Raw genomic sequence first — 15,005 nt, 5'->3', positions numbered from 1 at the left:
TCGGTTGTTCTGAAAACTGGTCCACTTTTGAGTTCCCAGAACCACAGTTCACTAATAGAGCAAACAACCTTCAGATCTGCAAACACCAACTGCCGAAGGAATCTGACCTTGACCCCCAGGAGAGTCAGAAAAAGAAAAACCAGTCTTCCCTTAATTGAGTTATCATCTTAACTCCCTGGTTCATCAGATAAGGAAAAAGCAATTTCAGTGAGCTGTGCATTTACATTTATCTCAGTTTATATTTTTCATCCCAAACCTTTAACATGCCCTTGGTTTCCAGTTCCATTTCCCTGTGGTCTGAGCTGCCCTCGTCTCTCACCTGCTTGGATAACATTCCCTCTAGGCAGTAAATTTGGCACAAAAGCTACTAAACAAAATGGAAATAAATGCTTAATGGTTACTTTAAACCCAAGTACTAAAGAATGAGTTGTAGTAAAGTTATTCCAATAATTTGCTTGAATGCCACAAAGCAGTAGTATTTGTTTACCTCTGTGTAGAGGTTTTTAAGCATTCCCCTAAGACTCATGAGAGAATTAACATTAAAATTAGTTTCAGTGACCAACTATCAGGCTGGGGGCCTAAGACACAAGGTGACAGACTACCATGGACTCATTTCAGTGTGAGCCATGCCCCCTCTTGGCTAGACACCTAATTCTTACCTGTATTTATAATAATATAACTCCATGTTTTATGCTTTCTAAATGGCATAATTTCTACCAAGATAATTTAGAACTACAATGTCTAAATTGGGAAAATTTCAATATAAAAAAAATTGAAAAAGGAGTTAAAATACGATTTAAATGGGAAAGGAGTAATACTGCAAAAAAATAATAACTTTGAAATGACGGCAGCACTCCAGCTGTCTGAAAGTCGGGTATTTGGCACCATGAAGAATCCATTAAAAAAAGGCTGAAAGTCAGGAAAAAATGAAAAACAGCCTCTGAGAAACCCCTGCTTAGTATAGAAATAATCTGCATTCAAACAGGTTTTACAGTGCAATTCTAATGTATTTGATAAATGTGTTTTCCAAATCTTCAATAGATGAAGGTACCCAGTACTGAAGAACGAAAGTCCTGAGAATAGTAAAATGTCACCTGGAAGTCGAACAGCAAGAACAGGAAATACACACAGCCGAGTTGAGCCACCATGTCCACAAATCCTGGGGATACCATGTACTAAAGCCGAGGATAAAACTAGACTTCATAATGGTGATCCTGAGTTAGCAAGGAAAGCTTAAATGATTTTGCACTTGATTATTCCCAGCAATGTGCTGCATGGGTCCATATGCTCATCAAAAGACTTGTGACAGACCACTCATGCAGCACTATAGGTAATAGCCACAAAGTAAAAATGACCCAAGTGGCCATTAATAGTAAATCAGATAATGTGTGGTATCTTCACACAGTGGAATACTCTACAGCGGTGAAAATAGAAGATCTACAACTACAAGCTCACCAACATAATGTGAGTGAGAGAAGCCAGACACATTGTATGGACTTCTGTATGTAAAGTAAACAGAACAGGCAAAGGATAATGACCACCCTGGGGCAGGGACTGCCGTGATTGAAAGGGAGCTTCTGCAGCGTGGTAAAATATTTTGTTTCGTGACCTGGGTGATTTACTCGAGCATTCCATCTGTGAAAATGCAGGAAGCTGTATGTTTATGCTCCGTGTGCTTTTTTGTATATTTGTCTTTGAAGAACACATTCACAAAATACACAATATACTTGATGAAGCATAAATTACTTATCGTCATGTAAATTCAGTCATGAACACTTCAAAATTCAGATATCAAATAACCAGAGGCAACCCAAGGAAAATTTTGAAGTCAGTGAAGTTCATCTTTTCTACCTCAGTTTGACATTCTCTTTCCGGGTCTCTTCCACCTTTTTTTAAGCAACTCCCAAGCAAATGCAGCCACATCTCATACCCTCGCTTCTCATGTCCTCTGCAGAGTTTAAAACACACACAAATCACTCAGGGATCATGTTGAGATGCACATGCTTCATTAGGTCTGTACTGGAGCCCAGGAGTCTGAATTTCCCAGCTGTTGCCCGTGTGGCTGGTCTGAGGCTCTTAAGTAGCAAAGCCTGAGAAAAGACGTGATTTAAAACCAGTGCTTGCTGAGCTCTTGGGAACTGAATAATGAATCTAGCAGCTCTCTGTGGCTGAGTTTTAGAGCCTCCCTCCGGTGGAACACTTCTGGGCTTCCCTGTGCCTCTCATGTTACATCCCTGTTAGCAGCTACCAACTCAGGGACAAGGAATAGTCGTTGGGGACAGCAGCAATATAAAACCATTCCTGCTCGAAGGAATTTCTTACTGTTCCTTGTTAAAATGTCAGCCTTTGAACTTCTTGGCACAATGCCTTTCTTTCATAGAACCACTGCAGAAGGGAGGGAGGGAAGGAGAAAGGAGGAAGGAGAGAGAAAGAAAGGAAGCCAGCCAGCAAGCAGTAAGTTTGCCTGAGAAAGTCCAGTCATATAAAACGCTGGCTAAGGCTGCTCAAATCCAAGCTGTCTCTTCTGTGAGGTGCTCAGTTTGGAATTATGGACATTTTGATGAAGAGTGAGCTTGCAGGGTGAGTGAGGATGTGGGGCTAGAAACAAAGATGAATAATAAGCCTCTTCTCCCAGGAGGGCTCTCAGAGCCATAAATGCATGTAGGGCAAGCATTTTCTTGGCAGACAGAAAAATATTAATAACTTTAAAGTTGCCTCCAAAATTTGGCACACTGTTTTGTAGAGTTTAGGCATTTGGAAGGAGTATTGGGGGGATATAACATATATAGGGATTTTACTAGATTCAAATAATTTGAAAGTTTCCTGTTGCATATTTTATAAGCTGGAAGCATTCAAAAATGCTCTCTGATTTATTCAAGATTGACTCACAACATAGTGAATTTCAAAAACAGAATAAAAAAATTCTTAGTGGCTGTGATGTTTGTTTATATATGTTGATTTGGCTAGGCCACGGTACACAGATATTGGTCAAACACATCTGGGTGCTGCTGTGAAGGTATTTTGTATGTGAAATTAACATTTAAATCAGTACACATTGAGCAAAGCAGATTACCCTCCACAATGTGGATAGGTGGGCCTCATCCGATCAGTTCTATTAAGGCCTTAATAGAACAAAAACTGTCCTCCCCCAAAGAAGACAGAATTCAATTCTGCCAGCAGACTGCCTTTTCACTCAAACTGCAACATCAACTCCTGCCTGGGTCTCCAGACTGCCATCCTCCCCTGCAGATTTTAGACTTGCCAGCCTCCACAATCTCAAAAGCTCATTCTTTAAAATCAAATCTCTCTATACACACACACACACACATACACACACACACACACACACACACACACACACACACACACACACACACACACACACAAGCAAGTATATACAGAATAGCCACAAAATAGAAATTACCCAAATGGCCATTTATAGTCAAGTGGATAAATAAGTTGAATCTTCACACACTGGAATACTCTATAGCAATGAAAATAGAAAATCTAAAACTACAAGCTCACAAACAAAATGTTGAGTGAAAGAAGCCAGATTTGCATGAACTTAGGCAAAGGATAATGATTAACCTGGGGAGAGGTTGCTGTACTGATTGGAATATATATATTATATGTGTGTGTATATATACACATATGCATATGCATACACACACACACACAAATACACACATCTTACTGATTACATTTCTCTGCAGAACTCTAACTAATACAAGTGGCTTAAATCATTGCACTTGCATTGAAGCTAATCTCACATAAACAAAATGTACCAGCTACACAGTATATATATGCTAGCACTGACTAAAAGTTGAATAAGAGCTTTAATTGTTGCTAAGTAAGAACTTTAATTTTAAAAATCACAACAATGTAGGTCACTTTCTAAGGCTTCCAATGCTCAGCTATATCCTCATATTTTAATTCTAGCCAGTGGTCATTAAGACTGTAACAACCTGGGCCAGCCCCGTGGCACACTCGGGAGAGTGCAGTGCTTGGGAGCGCAGCAGCGCTCCTGCCGCGGGTTCGGATCCTACATAGGGATGGCCGGTGTGCTCACTGGCTGAGCACGGTGCGGATGACACCACGCCAAGGGTTGCTATCCCCTTACCGGTCACAAAAAGACAAAAAAAAAAAAAAAAAAAAAAGACTGTAACAACCTGGCTAACAGACCTGCGGACTTTGTGGACTGACAGCCTTTTATTAACCTGAACACAGCTTATTCACTGTACTCCCTTAGGAGAGAGGGGATGCATTACCCTTTTACACAAATATAAAACCTTGAGTGTGTATACAGAGAATCAATCTAGTACTCCCTCTGTCTCTGCTTTCCTGCAGCCTCCCATGAATTTGTATTCAGGATTAGGACTGCTCGGCACAGTTCAGGTCCCTGTGGCATCAGTCAGATCACTCCCTCGGTCAATAGATGAACTGAGCTAAAGTGGAAGTGACTTTTCCCAGCAGGGTAATGCATTAGCCCCCAAGTCACGGCCACCAAGTGCGAGCCCAGACCCTGTGGAATGCGGTGGGCTGCTGAGGCACACAGCATGGACACCATGCCCGCTCCCACCACCACGGGCTGCCTCTTGTCACAGACTGTCCACATGTCTAAAACTAAGCCTAAACTACACCCCATAACTAAGCAGCCACAACCCATACTCCTCCTTCCATCAAACTACCCTCACTTTGAAAAAAATAACAATAATAATAAACTGCAAAATCTTATATTTTCCTTTTTTAAAACATCTACAGGTATTCTGGACTGCTGTATTTCTATGTCCATTAAGAATCTAACATGACTTTTTTTCACCATGCTAGCATTTATTAGGATGATTACTATTTATCTCAGTGATCTGGCTGCAGAGTTGTACAGACATCGAGCAGTCTGCACCATCCCTACATTTTTGTTCATATGCCCTTGTGTGCTTGCAGAACGTTGGTTTTTGAAGGAATGCAAACACACTGCGTTACAGCAGAAACGCCTGCTTGCACCATAACTCATTCATTAGCATCCCCAAGCTAACCACATCTGCCAGTCTGAGGTACATGCTGTGCCAACAGATCCCCAAGAGGGAAATGAAAAAGTATTTTGCATCACAAACACCAACGCTAGTTTACAACATGTCCATCAGAACACATGACATGGGAATGTCCTAAAACATGGATTTTCTGGACAAATGTGGGTTGGCTGTTCAGGAATCCTTTCACCTCAGTCCAGAGCAGAATGTGAGTCTGTTCTACAGAAGCAGGAACTATGAGGTGACTGCGTCATGTCAGGGGATGAAACCGTGCAGTCTGCCGTGTCTAGGCAGATGGCACAAAGCCAATAAATGCCCCTACAACCTCCACGAGCCCTTCAACCCTTGGACAGGTAGCTACAGGCAGCCAACAAGAGGTGATGCTTTCGCCACTGCATTCAGATTTCAGAATGAGTAACTCCTCTTGTACTTTTTCCTTTCTGTCCAGACATTTAAAAAACTTTCTTAGTCACAGATACCATTATCACAAAATGGCCATTTGAGCATGTTCCATAATTGTATACTTGTAAATGATCACAAAGGCGTATCAAGGCTGAAAATTCCCAAACTAAATTTAAAAGCTTGAAATTGAAGAGAGTGGCTGCTCTTGGGGTGTGTGTAGTGGGAAAGAGCTCTCAGAACATGTCTTTATTTCGGGTATTTCTGCTTGGTTACCTAAACATGGAAGACAAGGTCAGACACATGTGAGTACATTTAAATGGCAAAGCTTAACAGAGCCTGTATTTGGGACTGCTCCAAAAAAAATAAGAAGATACACAGCTTATGTGGCTATTCAAATTTCTTATCCCTATAAAAAATTTGCCTCAGGACAATTCCAACAATGAAAGAAAATAACACTGTAATACCAGATGATATAACCTCTCATAACTAAATTCCTTTCTTTTTCATCATAAGTCATTCTACTCCAATAGACTTTTTATATATCTTAAAACTGTGACAGCCAAGTATTTCCAGCTTCAAATGAAGAGAAAGAAAACTATCAGGGTAAAAGGTATCCTGGACATCCCAGTGCATTCAGAGCTTAGTCCCCTCCCCCAAGACACACCTATTAGGGCAGCATAGCCTGGAGGTAAGAAATATTACACAGCAACATCTGTTGAGCCTGAACAGGTAATTCTGCAAAGCACAAAAACATGCAGGAGCAAAAAAGAAAGTAAAGACAGGCTGTCTTTGCGTCAAAATCCTATCCCACAAACTTGGAAGGGGAAGAGGTAGCACCATTAAAGCTCTAAGTTAGGGTGTCGTGGAACCATGTGCTCGGATCGGCGTGGATCTTCCAAATGAAACCATACCTGACACTTGAATTTACCAGGGCACACTCACAGGTAGGAATCAGAGGTGGCAAACCGGAAATGGTATATTTCCCACCCATGTGCTTGGACCTTCACAGAGTATGCAAAATTGAAACTTTCCACTGAAAATCCAACATTGCTGGCAACATCAGACCTGCATGGCAGCAGCTGTCCAGAGCTGAGGAGTGGCTGTCCCTGCAGCAGATGAAACAGAGGCTCTTACTGGCCACAGACTCCATGTCACTGGGTCAATGTCACCTGCCTGGCCCTGGAGGACTCCAGGCTTATGAACTCTGCTCCATGACATCAACCACAGCCCTGGGTGGCAAGAGAGGAAGAGAGCTTGGAGATAGAGATGGTCTGACAGGGGTCTGGACTCTGTCAATGGAACTGTTCTGCCACAACACAAGATAAAGAGTCTGGCACACTTTGCCTTGTGCGGGAAGGCACAAAGGTGTCACTTCTTTATCACAGAGATGAGGAAACTCCCTGAATGTAGCTGATTTGCTTGATCTGTGGCCACCACTGAGAGCTGAACCCAGACCATCCAGCTAGTGATTCTTGCCACTTTTAAGTCCTCACTGGTGTCATCACCTTCTGGATAGAGAGAAACTAGCCAAGAAACACTGATTTTTGACAGGATACTATTTTTAAGCACTCAGTGCCTTGTACAAGTCCCAGGCACACAACGGATATGAAAAAAAATTTAAGTGAAGGAACAAATGAATGATTAAATGAATTAATGGAAAACATAGGGAAAAAGTAGGAAGAGCTTCTTCTGTGGAAAAACAACAATGATGTTCCTTGCTTAAGATTTGGCGATTTAAGATGAACTTCTTTCACAGTATTATGCATGCGGAAGAGATCCATATGCAACGAAAAATACAGAGACTAATGTTTTCAACCCTATGGAATCTTGAGGATTCCACATCTCTTTGGAATAATATTTCTCACACTTGATTTCTTATTAAACAAAGTATCTCCTCTGGATTCCAGAGTTGACTTAAATATCATTTATATCACATTATTTATGTATGAACAAGCATAAATCAGTTAGAAACACCTTATACTGATAGCTCCAATACATTTATAAAACCAACACACATTTACAACATCACTGAAATCGGAATTAGCAATGCTCAGCTGATCAGACCAGGGATGCAGTTCTACTAAAACTGAAACACCACAGCAATGTCAGTGTGGTACTGGCAGCTTGCAGGTAGCTCTCTTGAGCACACTTCCATGATCAAACACCATTCTCCCATCACTTCTCCGGAGACCACGTAAAATCCAGCACTCTCTGTGGTCAGTCACCTTCGGTCTACGTGAACACAAGGTTCATACACTGGGTCCACTTTCTGCCTTCCTTGACAACCCATGACAAGGCACACCGGCTGTGGGAAGCCACACAAACACAAAGGCAGGTTTTGAAATTGTGTAGCCAAGTCTGCAATGCAGGAGTCACCCGGGTGACTCTGAATGTGCTTATATTAATTTGTTTTATATTATCATCAAAATGAAAACAAGAATGTACAGTCTCCTAAAACCCCCAAACATACATGTAAAGACCCTAAAGGGTCTATGGTCCTCAATTTGAGAAACACTCTCGACATGAAAGGTCCGTAGTCCAGGGTGAGTGGCGTTCTGGCATGCCAGGAGGGATTTTTCCATTCACTATTCTGCACCCCAGATCCTTCAGGTGTCAGCAACAGGGTCAGTCTACACAGTCTCACTGGTGCCTAGGGAGATGTTGAGGATGTCAATATTGAATGAGTTAAAGAAAGAATTAAAGAAACATATGCACTACTGCATCTATATCTCTTGTTTTTATAAGACACACAGACTAAGGTCATAAGGGTTAAAATTCACTTTTCTCTTTTATAATTACTCTGACAAAAGCAATTATCATTTGGAAGACCCTGAATATTTAGAAGTTGAAGCTATGAACTTGCTTGAGAAAATAATTCCAAGGAAATCACATGTGTCATGGATAAATTCCACCATTACAACTTCCCTCTGGAAGACAGTGTTTACTTTCCATTTTACAACCTGATACTAGACTAATATAGTCAGAGGAGGCAGCCTGAACACCCAGGATAAATAATCTCTCCCCGTTTCTTCCTTCTGACTACATGCTGCAGTCAAGTGTTACCTAAACTGAACCAAGTTATAACACAAAGCAAGAATGTGTATGTATATATCCTCTTAGGAAAGAAAAAGGAAACACATTTTGAATCACCAGGGCATTCTAACACTTCCCAATATCTAAAGCTTCTCATTTCAGCCTTAGCTTTCAAACCTCAATTCCAGGCAGATCAGCACGATGCAGCTACTTGTATTTTACAAATGGAAAAAGATGAGGTAAGCGGGGCAGAAATCAAGAAACAGATTAAAATTTTTAAATGTTCAAAGTGATAAAGGTAGTGTAACCGTGAATTTGAACAGTAACTTAGGAGAAGAGTAAATAAATCAAAAGTTCAGCTTCAAAGAAAAACTAGAGAAGAATCTGTAGTTCTGGGAGTATAGTCTTCCCAGGACACTCAGTTTTAAGCCTTTTTCTTTCTGCCCAAACCCTAGGGCAGAATAAAGCATCTCTCTTCAAATTCTGAGAGCAAAGCTCTGAGTGATCAGTAAGATCTAAGGGTCAGAGTAGACCGCTGTCCATATGGCCAAACAGAACCAGAAGGCCAGAATACCTTTCAGGGGCCAGAGACCAAAACAAAATTACTGACTTGAGATTTAATTCAAATATCAGAACCAGAAGCGACCATCACTAGCAAGTAGAGCACATAAAACCTAAGCCATGTACAGATTCATATGAGTCCCAGGAGGAAGGCTCTTCTCCCAGTAATAATACACATAATTGTGATAGAGGACATATTAAAGAGAAAAAAAGCAACAAAGCAACAAAGCAGCAACAGTTAGAAGAAAACAAAGAAACACAAACATAGGCATAGACATGGACACAGACTTAGATGTTAGGACCCTGGTTTGAAATCCAGAAAAGGCAAAGGAATGTCCAGAAAGTCTGTGGCTAGCACACTAACAGGTCCCAAAGCCAGTGCCAAAGGTAAATGTCCCACACAGCCAAAAACACCCTTGAACCTCATCCAGTGCTGGGGTGCAGCCCACCATCACGTTGCAAGGCTAGGACAAATCTTATCTCCTTGGATGAGAGCCAGATATTACTATGTGTGCAGAAAAAAATACGTTTACCTTTAAACACTACAAATGTACCCCAAAGCACTGAGATGCTCACATGTTGAAGATACTCAAGAGCGGAAATCAAAGAGAGAAGAGCTGATGTGCCTCTCCCATCTCCAGGTGGCTCAGGTCGATAAGGCCACTGAATGGGAAAAGAGGGGAAACTGAGTCAAGGTGGAATCAGTCAGCCTGTCTCCCTTCCCCTCCACCTGTCTGTTGATCTCTGCCTTTCACTGCCTCTCTCACTCTGTCTCTGGCCCTCTCTCTTGCTCTCTGGCTCACTCTCTCTTACCTCTTTCTTTGCCTCCCGCTCTCCTCTCTGTTTCCCATCTTGCCAAGCACCGTATCATGCAAATTAAGCAAGCTGATGAAGCAACGACTATTACAGAAGACAATCACACTGAAAAGGCTAACATGGAACCCAAGAAGGTGAAATGGAGAAGAAACCCTGACCAGTACTGAAACTTTGCCTCTGCCGACTGGCAGCTACTTGTTTTTAAACATTGCCCATTTAAGAGGCCTTGGTGTTCAATTGTGGAGACTTTAATAATCCTCATTCTAGTTACAGGGATATGCTGACGTTAACCATTTTGCCAATCTGTATACAGTTCACACATGGGTAGTTTTGGTTCTTAGTTAAATTTCTCATTTTTGAATTATTAGATAAAAGGATCCTCTTCAACATTCTGCATGCAGAAACATCGTGAGCCACGTGAAACAGCTAACCACCCAGGACTGATTTTCGTATCCGAACAAATCCTGCCCTAGCCCTGCCTGGCAGGTCATCAGTGCCACTGATGCTTGTCATGCAACAAACACCCCACCTGTGTCTGTCCCTGATGTCCCTCTGTTGAGGTTCCCGTGCCAATGCACAAATCTTTCATGGTTCCTCCTGTTCCTGTTTGTGAATGTGGGATTCTAAGTTATTTATCAAAGTGAATCAATTCACAAATAACACTCAAAATTGCTGCAAATGGAGACGAGAAAACTCTGAAAAGCTTCAGCTCTGACTAGGGGAGAGAGATGAGCCCCTTAATTCCTCCCCCCAGCCCTGATCACATGCTCAATGCACACACACCCCCATTTCCTTTTCTTCTTGGCAATCTCTGAACACCAGGATCAGCTCATACCAGGAACTTAAAAAAACAGGGAGGGAATCTACAAAAGAAACAGAGAAAACACACCCAGCATGATCTAACGCACTCTGTCTCTCAAAATGCAGATATATGAGCCAAGGAATCGAAGAATGCAGATTTATTCAGTTCATTCAGCAAACATTTATTGAGTACCTACTGGGTACAAAACTCTCTTTCACCAAGATGAGGACTCTGGCACCAAAACTTGGCTGGGCTACATTATGTCTGTCTCTGCCCCCCCGCCCCCCCCCCACACACACTCCCTACTTCCAGGACTCTTTTTGGACCAGTACCACCTTCCCTCCTGAATTCTCTTACATAACCACCTCACCTTGCCCATTCTGGTTACACCTGTGGCTGACCTAATTCAAGCTTACCAGGAAGTGGTAACGGCCCATCTATGTACCCTGCCAGGCTCAGTTTAATAGATCTATGTAGAATTGAACACCTGCCAGGTGCAGTTTAGCAGGTCACACAACTTCTCGGGACACTCTCCCCAGCCTTTAAGGGAAGGGGCCCCTCAATTTTCTGAGAAATGAACTTAGAAATGTGTTGACACTTCCCAAAGGCCATTTTCATTCTTTCACAATGCAATATTATTTTCTCTCTAGTATCACAATTATTGATGACCAGGGAGTTTAACACAAAATTGCTTATTATTTTGCTTGAGTAATCTTGGAAATGGAAGTCCTGTCAACAGTACCATGTTTTGCCTTTACAGGAACCAAACATTCTGATATCTAGTATCCATTCTTCTCAAATTGGATGTGAATACCCCTCCAGATAGGGATGGGGCAGGGTGCCACCAAATAAGATTGAGTGCCAGGTGGGAAACAAAGCCACAAGATGGAACAGCACATTTTCCTGGAGAGACAAGTTTCCCCTTGGATGAAAATCAAGTATTTTATATTAAAACAAGCCCTAACATATTATGTAGCAAAAATGAACAACTAAAGGATTTACTAAAGATAAAAAACTCAAGACTTCAAAGAAAATTTCTGCTTGCAGCAGTCTGTTGGATTCTGTACATGATATATGAAGTTTCCTGCAAAAAACCCTCTTGTCTTTCATTGTTCTTTGATGAAATTTCTGAGAAATGTTTCACCCACACTATGAACTCCCTGAAGGCATGAATCACATCTCATTCTTTGCTTTGTCCCCAGGGATTTAGGACAGTACCTAAGACAGTATCTGCCACATGGCAGGTCCTCAGTAATGTTTGTGGAATTAATTTGCCTGAAATAATGGCAATGGCATTATCAATAACAAAAGATTTTTATCACATTTGGATGGAAGGAAGGAAAGGTGAGCAGCTGTATGAGGAAGTGGAGTGGAAGAAATCCAATTTACCAAAACAGCTAATGGCTGCCATGGTAACAATCAGATGAAGCAACTCAGTTTAACTCTTCTCCATTTGAACAACTGCAGGAAGGCAAATATTGTACTCGTTAATCTCACAGCAGGAGGCGGGGCTGAGGACACACGTCTACCAGGTGACACTGGTTCCCATTAAACTGAATAACCTCAGAAGAGTTTAGAAAGACACCTTGACAATCATAATGCCACCAAGCATATTAAGTCCTGGTTTGTACAACGATCCTAAAATCACTGAAAGGTTAAGTGTGAAATATTTGCTGCTGAGACTTGACAACTGTGAAAAGTAAACCGACGTGTACACATATTCATATCTAACATATGAACTCATGTTGCCTCATTCCTAAAACTGTTACTTTTTTAATGAGCTGGACCCAAACTAAGTGAAAGATGAAAGATGACTCAAAGAGTATAGTTTAAATTTTTATACTTCCCTGGTGGCAACACCACATTTTAATTCATTTGTAAATACTAGAAATTTCACAGTTTCACACCCACTTTGTCTACACAATCCCTCCCATACTGCAGTGAGTCACTCTCCAGGCCCAGTATTCCCCTTTTAGTGTCCAAACCGGAGGGAGACGTTGGGAGGAGGAGGAAATGAGGACTCCCAGCCCTGCAGGTCTAAGCTGTGAAGCAATACACAAGCACCCTGACACCTCTGGGGCTATTTCTCTTTTTTTTTTTTTTTTTTTTTTTTTGAGTCTTAGGTCTCAGATATGCAAACTGCCAACCAAAATGATGCCTTTCAGATTTCTTAAGAATGACAGCCAGAGCTCAATAAAATTTCAGCTAACATCCAAACGTAAAGCAGAAAAACATCCACAGCACTAAAACGGAGGAAGTGAGAACAGAAGCTTGAGACATACCATGACACCAACGTAGGGACAGATGCAAATGAAACCAAAGAAGAAAATCCGAGCATCTCCCCTGACCTGAAATACCGCCTGCAAGCATCTCTTTCCCCCTGGGAATTAAGCTAGAAACTTGATATTATTGTCAGAGCCACAGGGGCAGAGAACATCTTGTATGTTTTTATCACGTTATTCTGTTGTATAAAAAGCGAGAGTTTTTCAGTTCAGAAGATCTAGGGGCTGATCCCTGCTCTTCCACTGGTCACGTCACTCTTTCAGGCTGACTTTCTCCCTCCGTCGGAGATGAGCAAGCCTGTCTCCCAGACACGTTCTGAAAAGCAAACGTGTGAATTCTGCAGAATGTCGAGCTCGCAGCAAGCATCAGTGAACGTCTGTGTCCCGCACTACGGACGCCCAACAAAGTTTCCTTCTCTGCCTCGTCTTAGGAAAAGCGCAAATCCGAAAACGATTACAGCGGATGCCAAACGGGCCGACAGCCCGGGCTCCAGTCCCGAGTGCGACAGCGGCCTTGAGTACAAAGTGACACAACCGGACCGCCCGCCGAGGGACGCGGGAAGAGCGCCCGAGCCGGCGCGGGACGCCGCGGACGTCCCGATGGCCCGTGTCATTGACAAGGGGCCCTGTGCAGGGCTCAAGAGTGGAGTAAGTGACGCTTTCCCCCGAGCCCTGCCCCTCGGAGCGCACCCCCTTTCCTTCACTCTGGGTCACCTCCGCTTGGAAGCGTCAAGGCGAGCGGGTGCGTGGAGGAAGGCGACCCACGGAGAAGCGCGCTGTTCCCGGCCTGCGCGCCCGCGAGCGACGGCACCGTCCCCTCCCGCCCCCAGCCGCACGCGCACCTGGGGATGAACCTGGCTTCGTCCCCGAGTCGCGCCTGGAAGTCCTGCCACGCCCGGCCGGGGCTCGCCGCCGCCGCGTCCCCGTCCTCCTCGTCCTCCTCCGTGTCCCCGCGGCGGGCCCCGCGGAAGCCGCGCGCGAACTCCTGGAAGGTGATGGCGCCGTCGCGGTCGGCGTCCAGGCGCCGGAACACGGCCTCGGCTTCGGCCGGACGCACGCGCAGCTCCGCGCACAGCGCCCCGAACTCGTCGCGCTCCAGGCGCCCTGAGCGGTTCGCGTCGCACGCGGCGAAGACCGAGCGCAGCCGGGCCAGCTCCCCCCGCTCCCCGGGCGCCTCCATCCGTCCCGGCGACACGGCTGCAGAGCGCCACGGGGCACGCCGCCCTCCCGGGCTGCGGCGACGGCGGGACGTCCGGGGACACCTGCCGCCGCCGGGAGCCGTGGCCCGCTGGGCTCGTCCAGCTGGTTTGGCCACTTGCGGCAACGTCCGGGCGGGTCGGGGAGGCCGCGCGCGCGCTCGGAGGCTAGTCCCCCTGCAGGCCCCGGAGCGCAGGGCGCGCCCCTGGTCCCCGCTCCGCGCGGCGTGGTGGCATTCGCCGCTGCCCTCACGGGTCGGCTCCGCCCAGCCGGGGAGGGGCAGGAACGCCTGGCCCTGGTTGCCACGCCTTCCGGTGCCCTCCGTAGAGGAGCCGGGGACCTGGCAGCAGCTGGAGGGGCTGCGGTGGCCTCGCCCTCCGGCCCGGACAATGTTGGCTCCGGTCAAGCCCAGCGCTCAGGTCGCCGCAGACGTGCTGCTGGCACGGGCGTGGGACGCTAACTAACCCCGGGGAGGGGTAGGGCCGGTCGGGATAGGACCCGTAACTGGTTAGCGTTATGTGCATGTGGTTCTTTTCGAATTCAGGAAACTTGGTAAACTTCTCAATGTACTAGTTTTCTTACAAACCAAAGTACAAGGTTGACCAGAAGACACCATCCCCTGACTTCACTGGCTTTCCTTAACCTCTTCGAGTCGTCCAACACTGAGGTGCCACTAGTTAATAACGTACATTGGAAATCACTTAGATCTTCCAGACCCCAAAATCCAAACAATTTTTCTCAGTCCTTCTGTCCTCCAAAGTCGCTTGGCAGGCAGCATTCTTTAAACGAAGACTATGTCGTCTTGGTTTTGTTTTCTTTAAACAAACCTCATGGAAATTATATATCCAAAGGTGCATTACTCTTTGATTTTAAACACTGCATAAT

The 15,005-nt window shown here is 44.5% G+C and overlaps 1 protein-coding gene across 1 annotated transcript in view; it reads right to left on the bottom strand.

The window, feature by feature from the left end:
- The window catches only part of RASEF (RAS and EF-hand domain containing), an 85,926-nt gene extending 71,823 nt beyond the window's left edge, over window positions 1-14,103 (bottom strand). The window contains exon 1 of the mRNA XM_063081185.1: window positions 13,766-14,103. Coding sequence (XP_062937255.1) covers window positions 13,766-14,103 — 338 coding nt within the window. The remainder of the gene's footprint in view (window positions 1-13,765) is intronic.
- Between the last annotated feature and the right edge of the window lie 902 nt (window positions 14,104-15,005).

This window comes from Cynocephalus volans, chromosome 16 (genome assembly GCF_027409185.1).
Source record: "Cynocephalus volans isolate mCynVol1 chromosome 16, mCynVol1.pri, whole genome shotgun sequence".
NCBI lineage: Eukaryota > Metazoa > Chordata > Mammalia > Dermoptera > Cynocephalidae > Cynocephalus > Cynocephalus volans.
This window is presented reverse-complemented; position numbering and strand designations above follow the sequence as displayed.